The sequence below is a fragment of the Sinocyclocheilus grahami genome, unplaced genomic scaffold, assembly GCF_001515645.1.
Source record: "Sinocyclocheilus grahami isolate Dianchi unplaced genomic scaffold, SAMN03320097.WGS_v1.1 scaffold864.1, whole genome shotgun sequence".
NCBI classification, from domain to species: Eukaryota; Metazoa; Chordata; class Actinopteri; order Cypriniformes; family Cyprinidae; genus Sinocyclocheilus; species Sinocyclocheilus grahami.
Genome location: NW_015506043.1, coordinates 312,361 through 334,860, shown reverse-complemented (window position 1 = coordinate 334,860; position 22,500 = coordinate 312,361). Strand labels below are relative to the sequence as shown.

Sequence of the window (22,500 nt, the reverse complement as noted above, 5' to 3'; positions counted from 1 at the left end):
ATATAGGCAGATGTAAGCAGTATGGCTGTGCTGCTCTGAACAGACACAGATTATCTGATGTAAGTAAGAAAAGCTCTTTAAAGTGGATGCTGATGACGGTGCGGTGGTTTCTCCCGCGGTGCTGCTGTCTGCACTCATTAGCTTCAGGTTTGATCTCTCTGGGTCGCTGGGAAGGAGAGATTTCTGATGTTCTCTGAGTTTGGCTGTAGTTTAACGGTGGGGTGGGCCTCGTCTATTGTGGCCTGCCGCGGCCAAATCTCATGGGCGTCTGAGGGCCGCGGGTCCGAGGGGAACGGGCCCCCTGTGGGTCCACCAGACCCGCAGACCGCGGGCCATTTAGCATGGACCGACCCGAGGAGATGGATGCTCGCGGGGGTCCTCATTCATCTGTTTCAGGCCTCCTGCTCTTTTTAGCCTCCCTGCTTCCCTCTGCACTCCTTCTTTCACACGACCAACATCCATCTCACTGCTGTGCTTCTCTGTCTCGCTCTTTCTCCCCAGAAAGCCTTATTGCTCAGAGGTTGCTCTCTCATTTCTCAAGAGACTGTGTTCTTGAAGTACACTTGTTAAGAAGTTCATTAGGAGAATTAAAGCAGACTCAAACGAGTCACTAGATGTCATCCGGTAAGAGTTTAGAGATATAAAACTCAGCTCAGATCATTTGATGAGAAATGAACGAGTTCATGTTGAGCAAATGACTAGATTGAGATCTCTTCTGAGACTCTATAAGTTTAATTGAGTCTTTTTCTGAGGCATTGGAATGATCTTAGGAGCAGGAGATTTAGTTTGTGTTTAGTCTCCATTTAATCTCATTGCTCTCCCCGAGACACATTTGAGATTTCATTTACTGTATATTTATTTTATTTATTTATTTATTTTTTAGATATATATTTAGAAAGATATTTACACAATTTGATTTTGAAATTCATATTGCAAATATTTATTTTATTTTGTTCTATTTTATTTTTTTATTTATTGAGATAGATATTAAGACAATTTGATTTTGAAATCATTTCATATGGCAAATATTTATTTATTTATTTTATTTTATTTTATTCAAATTTTTTTTTTAGATAGATATTTAGAAATCAAATTGTGTAAATATCTTTTGAAATTCATATTGCAAATGCCTTGGCAAATATGAGCTTAGAACAAGACATTGTTGAGATCGCTTCTGAAGCTCTAAGAGACACATCTGCGATTACTGGACGTGTTTTCTCAGACATTTAACTGAGCTGCAAGTAGGAGTGTGCAATAATGACAAAAAAATGATATCTCAATATTTTCTGGAATTTTGTCGATAACGATAATAATTTTTTTTAGGACAGGTTTAGGACTGCCATGGACAGCTGACTCCCAAATCTTTTGATATTCTTCATATTCTGTGTAGTGATTAGTGCAGGAGTAACAGAAATTAACTTTTCCAATAAGTTTGAATTTATTTTTTTACCTTTTATGGTCATTTTTACCTTTATAAGGCCAATTTTTTCAAACCTAATTAAATTTATGCATCATCTTTTGTGTCAAATTCTTAAATTTAATCAATATATTCAAATAGTAAGACACTGTAGGGCTGTTACCAATCAAATGAAATCAGTATCAACAAAATGTGTGTTTGCAATGCAGAGGTGGCACAGAAGCTGCATCTGAAGTGGTGTTTAGATGCATTTACACAGACTGTTCAATGCGGGACATGAATGCAGTTACAAATGCATAAATAATGTTTTGATGTTTTAAAAAACAAAACATTCAATGTGATATTTTGGGGGGGGGGAGAAAAATATACTTTAAATATAAAATCGCCAGTAGGTGGCGGCAAATCACTGCATGAGTGAGTCATTCACTCAACCGATTCATTCAAACGGCTGATTGATTCAGTAACGAAACATTGTTGAGTTGCTCAGAGACACAAAACAGTTCTGTTTGAAACTATTTTCATTGACGAAATAGAGAAACAATTAACTTGTCTAAAACGTCATTCAATTAATATTAACTTCTTGTTTATTGGACTGTTTTATGAAATCAATATCCCATTTGCAATCATACTCATATTTGGAGAAAAACTACTCTTCATGTGATATTAACTATATCAGATGATATAAATATAAAAGACATAAAAGTCATTATCTTGAATTTTGGGGGAAATCTACATGTAGTTTAATAGGTTAAATCATGCAGTGAAAGCGTGAACTCTAAATGTGCTCGCGCGGTAGTCTAATCTACATCTCATAGTGTATGCGTGCACTCTCTGGCTGTGCTTTTGTTTGGTTTTTGCGATATACTCGATCATGTCAAATCGCATATCTTTTAAATGGCAATTACGATATTATCGTAGACCAGGGGTGTCAAACTCATGAGTTTTGTTCTAACACACATACCATGTAGTTTTCAAATAAGCCTGAAGGACTTGATTAGTTGGATCAGGTGTGTTTAATTAGGGTTGAATCTAAACTCTGCAGGGCTCCGGGCCTCCAGGAATTGAGTTTGACACACCTGTCGTAGACTATATATATATTGCACACCCCTAGCTGCAAAACACTCTGTTTAATCTCCTTCTAATCTCTGGAGAATCATTTGAGACATTAAAGAGATCTCATTTCAGAAATGTTCATATTCCTGTTGAGACTTTTGACTGCAGATTGATATCTTGGCAAGTATGAGCTTAGAGTGAAGCTTTAGCTGGATTTCCATCCAAAGTTGCGAATTTAACTTGGAATATCGCATTAAACATTTGCGAATAAGCACCGTTTCCATCCAAAAAAGTCAAAAAGAATACTAAATTGAGCTCTCTTCCGCTTTTTTGTGCATGGATGAATAAATACAGACAAAATTACATCAATTACGCGTTTTGGCGAATATCCTAGTAAACACAGTCGGTTAGGCATATGTCTTAACGTAAACAGTTGAGAAAGAAAAGACATGTGTATCAGTATATTAAATTTGTGCTTCATTCAGTGAAAGCAAACTAATAATAAATCTAATGCTGTCAAAGAAAAATACAAGTGCTCACTGCTCCTGACTAAATAACCTTTGTAACATCAAAAATGATTAATCTATATTTAATTTATACAGTGAAGACTATGCAGTTATTTTACATTTGATTATTACCTTTCTGTAGTAGCGTACCTGAAAATGTATTTTAGACTGAGCTGAAAAACCTGAAAAGCACTGTTTATTGAACTGGTGTCTTTGTATTTATTTTCTGCTATTGCTTGTAATTTGGATATCTGTAGAAAATAATTTTAGCACTGAGCCCATAGTAGCAGCCAGAATAGTTTTTCCAATTGTTTATTTTCTTTATTATCCCAATTGAGGTACAGCACATGGAAATTTCAAATAAATGCTCATGTTATATATTTTGGTTGCATTTGTGAGTTAATAAAAATGTAGATGGTTGTTTAAAATAGATATATAATATCATAATATTGATATATCGATCGCTATACTCTTGTATCGAGTCGAATCGTAATCGTATCGTAGAATTTTTTGAGGTATCGGCAAGTATCGTATCGCTGGGTATGAGAATCGATATCGTATCGAATCGTGGCGAACCATCCGATTTACACCCCTATAAGAAAAGTAGGAGAAACCACTGAATATAATAATTTTCATATATAATAAATTACTTGCACGCAGACGTGATGCGATAATAGCGCTCATTGCTTTCAGAGGTGGATGCCCGGTGTTTGGTAACGCAGTCGTGTAAGACAGTTCTGGGAGGCAATTATCCAGAAATATAACAATATTTCAGATGCTGTGCAACGAGATCGGTCCGCTGGTTAGTCAGCTTATGCCATCCCATAGCGCAAAGTCACATGACTTCTTGATGCGCATGAAGGAATTTATTCGCAAAATGAGCTTAATTTGAGACACTTCATCATTGTTGAATCTCCTTTTAATCTCTTTGCATTCTAGGAGAAACAATAGAGGCATTAAAGAGATTTTTTTATACTATAATGGTGAACTTTGGTATCTTGGCAAATATGAGCTTAGTGTGAGATATCGTTGAGCTCTCTTCTGAAGCTCTAGGAGACACATCTGAGATTATTTTCTCAGACATTTAATTGAGCTGCAAGACACTTTATCTCTGTTTAATCTCTTTCTAACCTCATTGGCAAACATTTGAGCCATTAAAGAGGAAAAGGGAAAATATACTTTAAATATAAAATCGCCAGTAGGTGGCGGCAAATCACTGCATGAGTGAGTCATTGAGTCATTCAATCAACTGATTCATTCAAATGGCTGATTGATTCAGTAACAAAACATTGTCGAGTTGCTCGGAGACACAAAACAGTTCTGTTTGAAACTATTTTCGTTTACAAAATGAACTTGTGTCTAAAATGTCGATTAATATTAACTTGTTTATTGGATTGTTTTATCAAATTAATATCACATTTGCAATCATACTGATATTTGGAGAAAAAACTGTACTCTTCGTGTTATATTAACTATATCAGATGACAAATATAAAAGACATATAAAAGTCAATATCTTGAGTTTTGGGGGAACTCGAAATGTATTTTAAAAGACTAAATCATGCAGTGAAAGCGTGAACTCTAAATGTGCTCGTGCAGTAGTCTAACCTGAGCTGCAAGACACTTCATCTCTGTTCAATCTCTTTCTAATCTCATTTGAGACGTTAAAGAGATCTCATTTGTATAAGGATTTTTTTTTTTGCCTGTACGTAATTTGGATTTTTATTTTTGGTTGCAAATGTTGGTATCTCTGCACATATGAGCCTAGAGTGAGACGTTGTTGAGATCTCTTCTGAAAGTGATTACAGGGGTCTTTTACTCATGAGAAGCATTTGAGAAGCATGACGAAGGTCTATTAACTTCTGTTTAATCTCTTTTTGATCCCATTGTGCTCAAGGAGAAAGATTTGAGACATTAAAGAGATCTAATTTTTTCCTCATGAGAAGCATGACACTTCATTTCTGTTTTATCTCTTTTTAATCTCATTGCATTTTAGGAGAAGCACTTCTCTCGCACACTTTCTCCTCTTTTGTTCGTATTTTTGTTTGTTGCACTTTTTCAATTACGTTAATGTCTTCTCGGTTTCTCGCAATCATCATTTGGTGGCCACGCAAGCATGCGCCTGCTGTTATTAATCCTTCACGGGCGTCTTCAGGTGTGTGTCATTTATCTTTGTTCATATTTCCTCTGGATGCCAGCTGGGTACCTGTGCCAGCCGGCTCTGAAACTGGGCATGAGACTCGGCATGCGGATCGCACCGGGCCGGGCTTTTTTCCTCCGCCTGTAGTTGCCGGGTAACGGCGCGCTTGGGAGAAACCGTCTGTCCTGCGGAAAATGAGACACTTTTGTTTTAGTGTCTCCCCCCCTGCAAAAAAAAAACCTCCTTAACTGTGAGAGGGGGCGACTTATTTAAGACAAGGACTCTTTTGTTTTAGCCTGTGAAAGGCGGCAGACCCCGCTCTCCTCCGCGGGGAAGCCTGCGACCAGGGGCCGCCGCGTAATTGGCCTATTTAGCTTGTTTTGCATGTGAATGCGGCTCTAGTCAAGCATCGCTAAGTCTGTTGTGAGAGCTGCCGTCATTTGAATTCAGCTCAGCGCAAACATTCTCCCTACTTTATCACATCCTCTAATGAGCCCGGCCCGGGACGTTACCCCCCGAGTGTCCCTAAAAAGTTCGGGAGGAAGTTTACGTTACGTCTCGCACCCGGGGCTCACACTCTTTCCCGGATCAGACTTCCGAACGCGGGGCAAACGTCCACCCGCTCGCCTCTCTCCTTTCAGCCTCCTTTCTTTTCTTCCGTAGACCTGGAATGAGTGAACGAGCTCTCGTTAGCTGGGCTTGATTAGCAGAACTGTGTTAACTGAGAACAGGGTAATGATGAGAAGAGTTTGTGCGGGGTAAGTGTGCTCGCTTTGGAGCTTCGCTGGGTCACACACACACTCGCAGGGATTCTGGATTGATGTCTGAACTTCCTGAATTTACATATTTGAATTAATTATGAAGGTCAAATCGTCTTTTAATTGTCACAACTTTTAGAATCTTTTAGAAAGAATTAAATATGGTGTACTCTAATAGAACATTGCATCAGTTTTTTTTTTTTTTAGCAAAAATTCCGACATTCCAAGCATGTGTTTGTATTTTTCTGTCATTATTCATTATGAAATTATGAAGGTTAAATTGTCTTTCAAATGTCATAACTTTTAGATTTTTAAAAAAATATTATCTGCTTTTATACAACATTGCATCACTTTTTAGCACAAAATTGACATTTCAAGCATCTGTTTGTTTATTTCTGTCTTTTTTGGATCAAATTATGAAGGTCGAATGTCTTTTAAATGTTAGAACTTTTATAATCCTAATTAAAGGCATTTTGACTTTTTTTAAATATTGTGTGCTTTAATATATTGCATCACTTTTTTAGCAAAAGTTATGACATTCCAAGCATGTGTTTGTATATTTCTGTCATTTTTTATGAAATTGTGGCTTTAATTATGGAGGTAAATGTCAACTTTTATAATCTTAAAACCCTTTTTATTTATTTATTAATTATATATGTTGTACCTTAATACAACATTGCATTACTTTTTAGCATAAAATTGACATTTCAAGCATCTGTAAACTTCTGCCAGTGTTGTTTTTAGTTGTGCAGAATTTAATCTGGCTGCAGAATTTCATTGTATTTTAAAACATTTATTGATTTAATATCTGTGTAATTCTATATTTTGTGTTTCTTTGTCAAACACTGCAGCTGATGTCTTGAAAACGTTAGAAGCGCTCTGATGTTTTCTCTGACGTCTTTCTCTGCTTGTGTTTAACTTCAGGAATGTGTGGCGTCTTTCTTTGTTAATTGAATCGTTTTAACCTAATCGAATGTCTCTAATGTGTCTGTCTGCTGGTGTTTGTGTCCAGTCGAGTCTCATGGGAGGCGAGGTGGGGATGGTCAGTCCGGAGACGGTGTCTCCCACCAAACTGGGCTCCCAGTATTACCAGCATTACGCAGGAAACCCGCGGCGACGAGCCCTTCACAGCGACTCCATGGGTGAGCCTTCATCACCACCATCATCATCATCAACTGCTTAATTCATTGTAAAAACCTGCTTTATTCTTAAAGTTCTTGCATTTGTTTCACAATGTCAGGATCTTAAAGAACACGTTTTCATTTGTTATTTTTTAATCTCTTCTGTCAAAAAGAGCTTGCAGTGATTATTATTTTTTTTCTCTCTTTTTATGCATTCAAAGACCTTTATTTGTGTTTCTAACAATGCATCAACCCTCGAGCCTTGAGGTGCCAACCTTCAGGGCAAATCACACACGCTTTTATTTCTGTCAGAAACGCACACGACTGTCTGTCACATACTGAACTGTTTCATTGTTTTGTTGCATTTAAAGGCAACTTTTATCATCAATCATGTTAAATATCTCTCCCGTCTTTGTTTTTTCTAGAAGTCCAGACGAAAAAGGTTCGGAAAGTTCCTCCCGGATTGCCCTCATCAGTAAGTCAGTGTTTAATACATGCATGCGATGAACATTTTTCACCTGAGCTTGATGTTGAAACATTGAAACGTTTCTGTCAGTTGCATGTTAAAGTCTGACTTTAGCTCTCCAGTCAAAAGGCAGCGAGGCCGTGCTCGCGTACAATAGCGTGTGAGTGTGTATTGTGTGTCGCGTGAGGCCCGGTTGTGGTGGATGGGCCGTTTAATGCACCACTAACAACGCTGGAATGTCCCCGCGGGACGTCCTGACGGTATTGTGCTGTAGTTCTTTAAGAGGCAAGACAGAAAGAGCCGCGGCATAATGGAGTCCTGATGGGACGCTTTTTAAACACAGCCAGAGGCTCGTCTCTGTGAAGGTGATCGCAGGTCTGACGTGTGTGTGGAGTTATTCCAGCACAGGTGTTTCTGACACGGGAAATACTTTCACCCTCGTGTGACTCATTAATGCCACATACGGCACCGACACACGCCTGTGTTTGAGCTGCTTTGGATGTTCAGATACGAATACCATTAGACACGCTTACTCTGTGTGTGTGTGTGTGTGTGTGTGTGTGTGTGTGAGAGTGAGTGAGTGAGTGTGTGAGTGTGTGAGAGAGTGAGTGTGTGTGTGTGAGTGCGTGTGTGAGAGTGAGTGAGTGAGTGTGTGAGTGTGTGAGAGAGTGAGTGTGTGTGTGTGAGTGCGTGTGTGAGAGTGAGTGAGTGAGTGTGTGAGTGTGTGAGAGAGTGAGTGTGTGTGTGTGAGTGCGTGTGTGAGAGTGAGTGAGTGAGTGTGTGAGTGTGTGAGAGAGTGAGTGTGTGTGTGTGAGTGCGTGTGTGAGAGTGAGTGAGTGAGTGTGTGAGTGTGTGAGAGAGTGAGTGTGTGTGTGTGAGTGCGTGTGTGAGAGTGAGTGAGTGAGTGTGTGAGTGTGTGAGAGAGTGAGTGTGTGTGTGTGAGTGCGTGTGTGAGAGTGAGTGAGTGAGTGTGTGAGTGTGTGAGAGAGTGAGTGTGTGTGTGTGAGTGCGTGTGTGAGAGTGAGTGAGTGAGTGTGTGAGTGTGTGAGAGAGTGAGTGTGTGTGTGTGAGTGCGTGTGTGAGAGTGAGTGAGTGAGTGTGTGAGTGTGTGAGAGAGTGAGTGTGTGTGTGAGTGAGAGAGTGTGTGTGTGTGTGTGAGAGAGAGAGATAGACTCTGTGTGTGTGTGTGTGTTTTAGTTTTAGAGACCAGTTCATTTATTATATTTATCAGTAATAATATTATTATCATTATTAAAATGTATAATTATTATAAAAAATTAATTTTAATTTTACAAACTATTACATATTTAATATCTGTAATATTTTAATAATAATTATACTTATTTACATCATATGATAATTATTTATTATTTACAATAAATAATAATGATTAATTGTAAATAAAAAATTATACAATTAATCATTATTTACAATTAATTATTATTACTATTAAATAATAAATAATTATTTTATAATGATAGTACTGTTTGCTCATAATAAATTATATCTGATGGCGGTATTGTATTTATTTATTGAGTTTATACTGATTTCATGTCGACAAACATTTGAGACATTTTAACATTTTCTCAGCAGTCAGTGGAATTACTGTTTACTAATTTAACTGCACACATTATTAATTTAGAGCAAATCATATTTTATGAAATCCATTTAGAAATCTGTTCCCTTTATTTAAAATTGCACAAAATAGTTTCTTTCTTTTTTTCTTTTTTTGTATATAGAGAAGTGGTTTGGCAAACATACAAACATTTAATATTTATACTCTAAATTTAGCTAATTATATCTGTTGTATTATATCTTTATATAATAACATGTATTGCTTCAGTTTTCAGATAATAAATGTGCTAAAGCAGCTCTGTGGTGTTTTTGGTTACACTTATGCATGATAATAGAAATATTTCTGAAGGATTTTCACTCATGTGTGCTGAGTAAATGTAATGCACAGGATCTTTGTTCATGTTGAGCAGACGGCTGTTGAGTTGCTTTTATTGGGTTTGTGGTTCCCCGTGTGCTTCTCAGTTTGTCCGATCCGTTCGGTGTGCTTTTGTGGCTCAGTTTGTTCAGTAAGAGACCAGAAGCTTTAGAGTAAAAATAAACGTGCTGAAGGAGAAAATGCAGCTCTGTTCATCAGAACAATATGACATTTTAGAAATGATGATTTCTGTGTATTAACATCACAGCTGTTTCTGATTTCACTAAATCATATGTGAAAGAACTGTGAAAGGATGGTGTTATTGCTACATAAATAATTGATTTTTATTTTATTTTATGATGTTGTTGTTTTTTAAATGCATGTAACTGTACAAAATTTTCTTTCTTCATGTATTCCCAACACGAGAAAAATGATGTTTGGCATGGTTTCCCATGATTTTAACTCCGTCTGATTGTGTTTGTCATTGCATTTCATCCGCTCAGATGTTTCTGTATCAGAACGTTCTGCCGTTTCTGCTCGTCTGCGCTCACATCGGATTGTTTAAAGTATACAGCGTTAATTAAATTAAGTTTGGTCTAGCAGAATGCTCAGTTGGGACGTGATCTCTCCGGCACGGATCCATTTCCTGAGCTTTTCCTCCCCCTTCAGGCTGTAAACGGCACTGCGGCGTGAGTTTAGGGCCCGTCTGACTGATGCTCCTTTTGTTTCTTAATTTACTGTAGCTTTCTTTAAATATTGAGTCTGATTTGAAGATGCTCTGTGCAGTTTTGGGTGTGATTATTCCTGTCTGCTGATTTGCACCGGACAGAGTGTTTCACGTGTGCTGAGAGGGAATGTAGAGTGTTATGGACGGATGTTCGAGTGTTTGTGGTGATGTTGTTGTTTTATAAAGATGAATTGTCTGTCTGTGTGTTTTAATAAGCCAGAACAGCACAGGTTTATGGCAGTAAACACACTTTAGTGTTTTTTAATTGTGCTCTTGTGGTTTCTGCCACCATGAGAGAGCATATGCCCCACAATGACATCTACAGACAATGTTTGTGTGTGTGTGTGTGTGTGTGTGTGTGTGTGTGAACTTCATTCAGACGCAGTGAGTTTGTGCATGCGATGTTTTAAATGAACAGGTTAAACCCGCTACCCTGATATGTTCTTCATAACATTATCAAACCGATTTCATTATATCATTTGATATGATGCCATATTTTGTATTATTATATTCAAAATAAGAAGAGCTCCAGTCTTAAATCTATGCATTAACTTTATTGTCATTGTTAAAAGCAAGTGTCACAACATTTGAGAAATATTTGCACATTTGCACAAATTTTTTATTATTTTCATGACCATTAAATGTTTTCCTTTTCAAGAATGAATGCTTTCTTTTTCCGTTTTTAAAAACTCTCACTATTTTCAATCAAGACTATCATTTGATTGTCATTACTGTACTACAATGATTTTTGTATTTAAATAAGCATAAATTAAAGGCAGAACAAAAATGCTACCATGATCTATAAATGCTTTATAATTCGGGTATTGTGTAAATCTGTTAATATCTTGTTTTTGTGCATTTCAGTAATGAGAATTAAAATGTGCTTGGTTGTTACAATTAAAAAAATAATAAAATAGTAAAGTGAGAAATTATTTTATTAGTAGTAGTAGTAACTGTGCATGGAGAAAATAAAGAGTATTTTAAGAGACGACTTCTTTTTTTGAGCTAAATTAAATTTATTTCTTGTTTATTTCTTTTGAGGTGAAATACAGCCTGGGCATGTTCTTGACAGGTTTTGTGATCTTAATTGAATATGTCAGATTTAATGTAATCCATTCACATTGAAAAATACAGATTAATGTGAGGGATTTGTGACTGTAGTGTCACTGGACATCAACAAAACACACAAAAAAATTACAACAATGCTAACATCAGCTACCAAAACACGAATGAAGCTGCGTTTCTGATTCTGATGCTCTTGCTGAAGGCAACGATAAGAACAAGAGTGACTGGGGTGGAGGGAAGGGGGGGGTCAGGTGGGTCTCCATGGCGACGGGTTGAGTGACAGGTAGCGGACGGAGCAGCGTGCAGACGGAGGTAAGACTTTGGCCGCGGCCCAAAACTCAGCGAAAGAAAGAAACAGCCTCCCGCACCAGCTGTCGACAGCGTTTTTGTTGGAGTGTATGTGTGTGTGTGTGTGTGTGTGAACCCTGCAGAACCTCTCTGTTTTGGACTACATCTTAATGAACATGTGCTTGATTTCCTGTGTGCAGATTTGTGAAATATTAGCGAACAATCGAGTGTCATTTGCTAGTTTCCTGCAGCTATGTTCCACCGACACAGATGAAGCCTGTTTCATGATCATAAAGAATTTAAAAAGGGGAAATGGCTAATTTCAGCATGATCTCGTAAGTTTAATTAGTGTTTGAGACTTTTAAAGGAATAATTCAGATAAAAATGAACATTCTGTCATCATTAACTAACCCTCAAACCCGTATGACCTTCTTTCTTTTGTAGAACACAAAAGGAGATATTTAGCAGAATGTGAACGCTGCTCTTTTCCATATAGTGACTATGGATGTGAAAGGAGGCATCTGAGCTCCAAAAATGACCAAAAAGCGCGCCATAAAATCATAGTCCATTTAATGTATGACTTACTTTCTTCTGTAGAACACAAAAGGAGATATTTAAGAGAATGTGCACGCTGCTCTTTTCCATATAGAGAATATGGATGTGAATAGAGGCATTTGAGCTCCAAAAATGACAATAAGCACCATGAAATCGGTCCATTTTAACTCATGCACTATATTGCAAGTCTGTTCCTCAGGGAAAATTATCATACGGCTTCTGATGACTTGGAACATAGTCAAATTTAATGCATTTTCCATATTATAAGTGTGGATATAAATGGAAGCATTTAAGCTCCAAACATGGCAAAAAAAAAAGTAGCATTATCATATTCCATATTTCTCATGCACTATGTTCTAAGTCTGTTTCTCAGACAAAACTATCAAATGATTTAGAATATAGGGAAATATATTTTTCATATAGTGAATAAGGATGTGAAATAAGGCATGTGAGCTCTAAAAATGTCACAAAAGCATCATAACAGTCGTTCATTTAACTCATGCACGATATTCCAAATCTGCTGAAGTCTGACAAAATTATTATATGACTTCATATATAGTAAAATATCATGTATTTCACATATAGTGAATATGGATGTGAATATGGAGATCCAAAAATGACAATTGCATCATAATTATCGTATAAAATGGACAACTGTTATAATGATTTTATGGTGCTTTTTTGTCATTTTTGGAGCTCAGATGCCTCCATTCACATGCACTTTCACTGTATGGAAAAGAGCAGCGTGCACGTTCTGCTAAATTTCTTCTTTTGTGCTCCACATGCAAAAGAAAGTCATATAGTTTTGGAACAACACTGAGGGTGAATAAATGATGACAGAATAATCGTTTTCAGCTGAACTGTCCCTTTAAGAGTGTATATATGAGTTATTGTGTGTTTCAGAGTCGTCGCGTTTCAGGGAAATATATGAGTGGTCGTGTAAATGTGTAAATAAACAGCAGTAAGTCGTATTCTGAGCCCGATTCACCTGTCAGCCCGTCCAGGAAAGAGAAGCAGAGAAGAATGTAGCAGTAAATGATCTCATGGTGGGTTTTTTTTGGTTCTTTTTTTTAAGCGAGTGGAAAGAAATAACAGAAACAGCTGCGTGTGTCTGGCTGCGGCCCAGCGGAGAAAAATCCTCCGTATGAAATAAACGGTCAGATTTCATTCAGTCCTGCCAAAAAACCAAGACGTGAACATATCGGAGCCACGTCCCCGCGTCCCTTCGTTTGGTGAGGAAAAAGACCAGCAACGTGTTTCTGAAAGGCTTCTGTGTCGTCTATAAATAGAGTTTTGTTTTTTGAGGCGCAGTGATTTTAACGGCAGTCACAGGCAGCTGGATTTCTTCTCTTGAGATCTTTAACGGAGAAAAATATTCACAATTTTCTCCAACGTAACACAACAACACACCATTCTCGTTTTGCTTTTCTTAAAATGTTCTCAGATTTGCAAGATATCACATATCAAGTTTGCATTTGTAAAAGTCAGAGAATATGTTACTTGCATGGATATTTGATTTTTATTTGCATTATTATTGCATTATTTGCACATACATTTTTATTATAAGATTTTTTACTTGACATAAGTATTGTATTAATTTTATTTGCATTGATATTTTTTAACTTGACATGATTTTCCTATTTTTTTTACTTGCATGCATATTTTTTTACTTGACATGAATATTCTAATATTTTTATTTGCATTTGTATTTTTTTTTTTTTTACTTGACATGATTATTATATTGTTTTACTTGCATAAATATTCTAATTTTTTACTTGCATTATAACTGTAAAATATTTTTTTATTTGCATGAATATTCTAATATTTTTAACTTGCATAAATATTAGTTTTTTTTATTTGCTTATTCTAATAACTTTGCCTAAAGATTCCAATTTTTTTTGTTCTTGGCTAGATATATTAGATATATTCTATACTTGTGTTTTGTTCGTAAGCTCTCTTCTATCTGTATTTTCAACTTAAGAGCAGAAAGGTAATGTAGTTAGATTTCGATATGAACTTTGTCTCATTTGTTTTTATTTCTCAGAAATTTGAGAATGTTGTAACTAGAGTCTGTGAGCTTTGAAAGAGAAACATCTGAGCAATAACATTTTCCTCTGTCTGTCATCAAATTCTTTCCACATTCTCGTCCTCGGTTTTTCCTCTCCATCCTCTCCTCCAGCACAGCATCTGTTTCTCTCTTTACCTCCGCGGCGTCTATTTCATGCTGATGTCTTGAGCGGCGCTCGATGGTCCGGCCCTGTTTGTTTGCGCTGTTTACAGAGAACTTTTGTTTGGTGCCGTCGGCTCAGATAAAGCCCGTCTCTCTCTCTCTTTCTCAGACGTTCCCAACATTCCTGTCAGGAAATATTTGGCTGGAAACAGCAGAAAGAATCAAACTGCACATCCGTGAAAGCAGATGATATGATATGACTGTTTCTGATCAAATTCACAGGATTTTGTTTTGTATAATGTCAGTTTTAGTTCCTGAGAAGTTTCCCAGGTATATTTCTTAAAAATCTGATTCTTAATGTGCGTTTACAGGTGCGTGTTCATCTGCATTTTATAATCAGAATGAATTCAGTTTTATAAAACTCTCAGTTTTATAAAGTGGATGTGAATGGAGGCATATTTGAGCTTCAAAAATGACCAAAAAAGTGCCATAAAATTAGTCCATTTGACTCATGCACTATATGTCAGGTTTTGTGAAGTCTGTTTCTCAGACAAAATTATCATATGACTTCCCATGATTTAGAATATAGTGAAATATTTTAATGGATGTGAATGGAGGTATTTAAGATCAAAGATCAAATGACAAAAAAAAAGCATCATATTAACAGGATTTTCTTTTAAAAAACGTTTTGTTAAAAGACTTTTTTTTTTTATTCCTGAAAGTTTCATGGATGTACTTCTTAAAAATCTGATTATTAATATGCACTTACAGGTGTTTTATCTGCATTTTATGATCAGAAATCATTCATTTGGAATTTATAGAGTTGAAACTCTGTTTTATAATCATAGTTGTATCCTCGTTTCCATATAGTGAATGTGGATGTGAATGAAGGCATTTAAGCCCCAAAAATGACATTTTAAAAGCTTCAGTTTCACATATTTTTTTATGTTTTGTGAAATGACAAAAATTTTATTCCTGAGAAGTTTCACAGATATATTTCTTAAAAATCTGATTATTAATGTGCGTTTACAGGTGTTTATCAACATTTTATTGTCATAAATCAGCCCAATTAAATTGAGTTGAAACTGTTTTATAATCATATTTTTATCCTATGAATCTCAATACCACTGAAATGTTTTTTTATTTTATATGTTTGTCATGAAAATCAACTTCATTTAGGCCTTTTCAGATTTTCCTGAGGTTTGTCTTCTGATTTCTGCTTTTTAACATGATGGAACATGAATCATGTGTTGACTTCGGCTTTAAAAAAAAAAGAAATATAGAACATAACCTTTAAATAATTAAACAATTTTTATAAAACAGTTTCCAATTCTCAATTGTGATTGGATGAATCACATTATAATGATGATTAACACACATCTGTGACTCACATTCTATATTAATGCAACAACACACATGCAGATAGAAATAAACAATGATACAAATAAACATACTGTGTGTGTGTGTGTGTGTGTGTGTGTGTGTGTGTGTGTGTGTGTGCGTGCGTGCGTGCGTTAAAACTCAGATGAGATCCAGGAGAGAATTATATGAACCAGGTCCAGTGGACTGTGTGTTTTCCATTGAGCAATGCACAGAGGAAATGAAGTCAGTTTCCTGTGTGTGTGTGTGTGTGTGTGTGTGTGTGTGTGTGTGTGATCGTGATCTCAGCTCCAGCTTCAGAACTGATGTGGAATGTTCTCTACACATCTCTGCCAAATCACTGTCCGTTACTGCACATGTATTTATATGCGGAACAGAATTAGAGCTGATATCGCTCATAGAAATGTCATAATTGATTTTAAGGTGATGATGTGCCTGTTAATTGGCTGAAATTGTGCGTGCGTGTGCGTGTGTGTGTGTGTGTGTGCTCCTGTCAGGAAATATTTGGCTGGAAACAGCAGAAAGAATCAAACTGCACATCCGTGAAAGCAGATGATATGATATGACTGTTTCTGATCAAATTCACAGGATTTTGTTTTGTATAATGTCAGTTTTAGTTCCTGAGAAGTTTCCCAGGTATATTTCTTAAAAATCTGATTCTTAATGTGCGTTTACAGGTGCGTGTTCATCTGCATTTTATAATCAGAATGAATTCAGTTTTATAAAACTCTCAGTTTTATAAAGTGGATGTGAATGGAGGCATATTTGAGCTTCAAAAATGACCAAAAAAGTGCCATAAAATTAGTCCATTTGACTCATGCACTATATGTCAGGTTTTGTGAAGTCTGTTTCTCAGACAAAATTATCATATGACTTCCCATGATTTAGAATATAGTGAAATATTTTAATGGATGTGAATGGAGGTATTTAAGATCAAAGATCAAATGACAAAAAAAAAGCATCATATTAACAGGATTTTCTTTTAAAAAACGTTTTGTTAAAAGACTTTTTTTTTTTATTCCTGAAAGTTTCATGGATGTACTTCTTAAAAATCTGATTATTAATATGCACTTACAGGTGTTTTATCTGCATTTTATGATCAGAAATCATTCATTTGGAATTTATAGAGTTGAAACTCTGTTTTATAATCATAGTTGTATCCTCGTTTCCATATAGTGAATGTGGATGTGAATGAAGGCATTTAAGCCCCAAAAATGACATTTTAAAAGCTTCAGTTTCACATATTTTTTTATGTTTTGTGAAATGACAAAAATTTTATTCCTGAGAAGTTTCACAGATATATTTCTTAAAAATCTGATTATTAATGTGCGTTTACAGGTGTTTATCAACATTTTATTGTCATAAATCAGCCCAATTAAATTGAGTTGAAACTGTTTTATAATCATATTTTTATCCTATGAATCTCAATACCACTGAAATGTTTTTTTATTTTATATGTTTGTCATGAAAATCAACTTCATTTAGGCCTTTTCAGATTTTCCTGAGGTTTGTCTTCTGATTTCTGCTTTTTAACATGATGGAACATGAATCATGTGTTGACTTCGGCTTTAAAAAAAAAAGAAATATAGAACATAACCTTTAAATAATTAAAAAAATTTTATAAAACAGTTTCCAATTCTCGATTGTGATTGGATGAATCACATTATAATGATGATTAACACACATCTGTGACTCACATTCTATATTAATGCAACAACACACATGCACAGTCGGGGCCCTTGAACTCCCCGAGAGAGAAAAAGAGATCCGAACGGGATCCTCCGAGATTGACAACTCATGCTTCTAATGAGCATAAAATCCTCCAAGCATGAAATCGGAATGAAATGTGTGCTTATAATCCAAGTACTGTTTACTCTAATCCCACGGGATGGGCAAGTCAGCGCTGGGCGCGAGAGAGAGAGAGAGAGAGAGAGAGGGTCGACCCCCTCCAAAGCCCCTCCACAGCAAACAACAGCAACAACACTTACAGCAACACAAAGGCCTGAACACAGACGAGCGCTGAGGACGGAGGATCGGCTAGGAAAGCAGTGCTGCTGAATTATTGAAGTTTATTCTGGGAATAGCAGCGGCACTCAGCATATGCAAATGATTTAGTTTCATTAGGGATCTGATCCCAGCGGTTCAGCCGTTCTCTGGCAGCGTGGCTTCGTCCACGTGTGTTAAAACCACTTACTGTACACACATACACACACACACACACACACACACACATATACACACACACACACACACACACATGACAGTGTGTGTGTGTGTGTGTGTGTGTGTGTGTGTGTGTGTGTGTGTGTGTGTGTGTTGCATCAGTAACATTAAGCATTAGTAACATTACATACACACGAACACACAAATAAACATATGTATTATGTATGTATAAATATACATATTAATTAATAGTGTTATAAATGTACAGATTTTTAATTTTTATACATATATATATATATATACACACATGCACACATACTATATTATCTAGGTAATATAAGTATAAAATCATATGTATATATATATATATATATAAATAATATAGATAAGAAATTAAGTATACAATTAAAAAATAAATTTTATATAAATATTAAATTGCCATTTTTTATTATTAGATTTTTATTATTAATAACAAAGTAAAATAGAAAGTGTGTTTGCTGATATGTTTCATTCACACTTTGGTTTCAAACGTACTTCACTTCTCTGTCAAGCACTGGTCTCGCTCCATGTTTCTATCTGTCTCTCTCTCTGTCTGTCTCTCTGAGTTCTGGTGTGGTGCCAGCGTTGAGGACAGATGGTGGAGTTATTAGATGTGCACGTATGAATCCCTCCCTGCAACTCGCCTTTTAATCAAATTAAAGCAAGAGAGAGAGAGAGAGACAGACGCACACATACACACAGAGTTTATTAATGGCGTTTGTGTTCTTCTCTATAATGGACTTTACTGTCACTTCACTGTCCCTCAGGCTGCATGAGTGTGTGCTTTACTATAGTAAATCCTTCATTCTCTATTAGGGTTTGAGTGAGTCTGTGCTTATTTGAATATGTTGTTTTAGTTTTAGTTTTCTTACTCAGCAATTTACAGTACAGATATCTAAACATTCTAAAATCAAGATACATTTACTTGAGAAGCAAAATGATTTCAAAAAGTCTTTTTTTAAGTGTTTGCTGAAAACAAGAAAAAAAATCATGTTTTCCTTTTGAATTGTTTATTTTTCTGACCCCACTGACAGATATTTGTCTTGTTTTAAGCATAAACTCACTTCATTTTGATACTGACTAATTAATGTCTTTAAAATAAAAAAAGATGTATTTATGTATTTATTTTAGATTTATCTTTATTAATGTATGAATTTATTTGTTTTAGATTGAGTTATTTGTTTTCTTTTGTTATTTATTTTATATTTGTCTTGTTTAAGCATAAAATCACTTCATTTTGGTACGTTTTTCAAAAGACTAATTAATATCTTTAGTCATTTTGCTTCTCAGGTAATTGTAAAAGAATGTTTAGATATTTGTACAGCAAAGAACTGAATAAGAAAATAATTTATTGCACTAAATAAGCGTGCGAACAACAGGAACCTTGTAGTTCGATTGCAGCAATAAATGCTCGAAACACACACACACACACACACACACACACACACACACACACACCCTTTCAGAGAAGCCGACAAGCTCAGAGCAGGAGCAGTTCCAGATTTACCATGGAAAGGAAAAAGAGAGAGAGAGAGTATGTGTGTGTGTGTGTGTGTGTGTGTGTGTGTGTGTGTGTGTGTGTGTGTGTGTGTTGGAGTGAGATGTTGAGTTTAAAGAGAGAGAGAGAGAGAGAGAGAGAGGGAGGGGCTTCTGCTCATACATACCACGCCCCCAACCCAGTCTCCCCTCCCACCGGCCTACGTCAGGAATGCTCCTCGCTCGTTTGCATATTCAGCATGCTCAGGCCGGCCATATGGGAAAATGCAACTGCAGGAATTGTTGTGAAAAAAGGGGGACAGCGAGTTTGAACACAAAGTTGTTTGAGAGCGTCTGAACAGGATAAAACACACACACACACACACACACACACACACACACACACATATTCAGTCCCTTTCAGAGAAGCCGACAAGCTCAGAGCAGGATCAGTTCCAGATTTACCATGGAAAGGAAAAAGAGAGAGAGAGAGTATGTGTGTGTGTGTGTGTGTGTGTGTGTGTGTGTGTGTGTGTGTGTGTGTGTGTTGGAGTGAGATGTTGAGTTTAAAGAGAGAGAGAGAGAGAGAGAGAGAGGGAGGGGCTTCTGCTCATACATACCACGCCCCCAACCCAGTCTCCCCTCCCACCGGCCTACGTCAGGAATGCTCCTCGCTCGTTTGCATATTCAGCATGCTCAGGCCGGCCATATGGGAAAATGCAACTGCAGGAATTGTTGTGAAAAAAGGGGGACAGCGAGTTTGAACACAAAGTTGTTAGAGAGCGTCTGTAGAGGATAAAACATACACACACACACTAGAGGAACAGAAGCATGTATTGTGCGTACACCATCCCGGGGGTGAGCGGCGGATCATTCATGTACTACTATAATGGCAAAGCGGTGAGTACAGACGCATGCGGATGACATCTGATGGAGAGTCGACTGTCATTCACCTCTGATTAGCGGTGTTCAGGTAAAATGGGCTGGCTGATCAGCAAAAATGGGCCAGTCAAACTGCAAAGTGAAATAAAGACATTTCTGATAAAACACATTTAATTATATTTAATTTTATAATCTAACAGTGTAACATTGTATTTAAATTACATTGAAACATCAATTTGAATTACATTAAATCATCAATTTCAATCAATTTCATCAATAAAACAAATTTCATGAAAAAATGTAACAATAACAAGTAGTTATGGCAACAGTTTAAAAGTTAACAGCCAATGACTGCAAAGAATTTCAAAGAGGAGAGGTATGACACTCAAACCTTTCAATCAATTTCATCAATAAAACATACATTTCATGAAAAATGTAACAATAACCTGAACAACTAGTGTGTGTGTGTGTGTGTGTGTGTGTGTGTGTGTGTGTGTGTGAGAGATCTGCTTTGAACTGGGAAGAGATGGGGAAAATGTGTGTGTGATAAGAAATGTTGCTTTAAGCCAAAGCGTTTGATAATTGATATAAGATTTGGTTTAAATGGAGACAGTTGGAGCTCTGATGAACGCAGCTGAAGTGTGTGAAGAAACGGGGGAAAATGCTGAAAGTTTCCTGCGGGAAAAAAGAACGGCCTGCCCAGATCGGCATGTGTTTGAGAGCTTGTGTTAAACTGCGATCTGTAAAATAATTAAAGGTGTGAGAAACGTGTGCTGCTCATTTTAGAAGTTCGGTCCTGAGAGACGTCAAGAGCGGCCTTGAGACAGACAGAGAAGTATTTACACGTCGCAGATGTTATTTATCGTAACGTGACAGTCAGCGCATCTCGATTTCAGGTCGTTTGAATCCAGGCCGTCGGGTCATTGAAGGCCTGTTTTCTCTCTGTTTCTCCCAACCAAAGTCATTTTTTATTAACATCTGAAGTTATTTTGCATGTCAAGTAAATGCATTTTCATTTTAGTGTGTTGTAATGGAAAGCAAAACAAAAACACTGATTAAGAAATAATTTTTTTTGCAACGTGAGCAACAGGAACTTTATAGTTCAGTGCAGCAAATGCATTTTTTTGTGAGTGTTTTACAGGTTGATCTTTGGCCTTTTCAAGTCTTTACGTTCTTTTTGCGTGTGCACTTGTGTTTTCATGTAAAGCAGATTCTTTAACTTTAATATGTGTAGTTTTAGTACCATATGAGCATATTTAGTGGCATCTATGTGAATATTATGCACATTAAACAAAACTATATTTTTCTAAATGCCTGCATTCCCGCCATCGGGAAAAAATGTTGGGTGGTGATAAGTTGGACTTTCCCGCCCTCAGACCAAATGCGAAGGCCTGTGTGTGTGTGTGTGTGTGTGTCTGTGTGTGTCCTAACGCGGCCTGGCATCCCTGTGCCCTCTTTAATAAACACAGGGTGTGTGTGTGTGTGTGTGTGTGTGTGTGTCTGGGTTGCAGCTTTGTGCCCGTCTTGATCTGCTGCCAGGCATCTTGCTGTGATTGTTTATTCTGCTATTTTAACAGTTAAAAAAATTGCAGGACAACATCTTTAGATCCTCTGACACAGCCGTCCATCCGTCCGCCGTTTTCCGCCCGTGTGTGTGTGTGTGTAGCGCACCGCGTTCGACGGCGACCCGGTTCTCGAGGTTTTGGTGTCGAGCAGGAGGAGGATGTCGGGTCGACTAATGAATCCACAAAAGAACTGCACAAAAAAACAAAAGGCCTCTTCACACACGAGCTGCACTTAAACAGCGCAGGCCGCGCGCCATTGTTATGCTAAGACTCCGTGTGAATATTCCTTCAGTTTAATTAGCTCAGCGAGACTCTCACGCCGGGATTTCACTCTTTAAAACACCGGAACGTGGAGTTCTGACATTCATGCTGGAATATATTAGTCATTTGGAACTGAAAGAATGCTTCCCTGTTTTTGAAATAACCAGTTGGTTACATTTTTATCTAAACTTGGTTACAATTGATCTAAACTGTTTCAAAATATTAGTTTGGATTCTTTTTTTTCTTTAGTTACATTTTTGTTTAGCGTAATTGGTTTTACCAACAAAAAAAGCTTGCATTTTTACAAAACAACACTAATTATTATATATCGATTGAGAATAATTAGGTACTAATTAGGTATTATTTATCTGTTTTGTGGTTATGTTTTTAATGTAGTTAAATCTAAAAGATAAAACATTTATAATTACATTCTTTATATATCTTTACTCATATGTATATATATATATATGAGTAAAAACCTTTATTGTGTGTGTGTGTGTGTGTGTGTATATATATATATATACACACACACACATATA

The 22,500-nt window shown here is 36.6% G+C and overlaps 1 protein-coding gene across 5 annotated transcripts in view; it reads left to right on the top strand.

Moving 5' to 3' along the window:
* LOC107563272 (transcription factor 4) overlaps positions 1-22,500 on the top strand; it is a 182,514-nt gene that overhangs the window by 93,886 nt on the left and 66,128 nt on the right. For 4 of the 5 annotated variants that reach the window (XM_016248088.1, XM_016248090.1, XM_016248089.1 and 1 more), the window contains exons 7-8: positions 6,886-7,015; positions 7,420-7,469. In XM_016248088.1, coding sequence (XP_016103574.1) covers positions 6,886-7,015; positions 7,420-7,469 — 180 coding nt within the window. Of the gene's footprint in view, positions 1-5,798; positions 5,874-6,885; positions 7,016-7,419; positions 7,470-22,500 lie in introns of those variants that run through there. The other variant, XM_016248092.1, reaches the window with a different exon arrangement.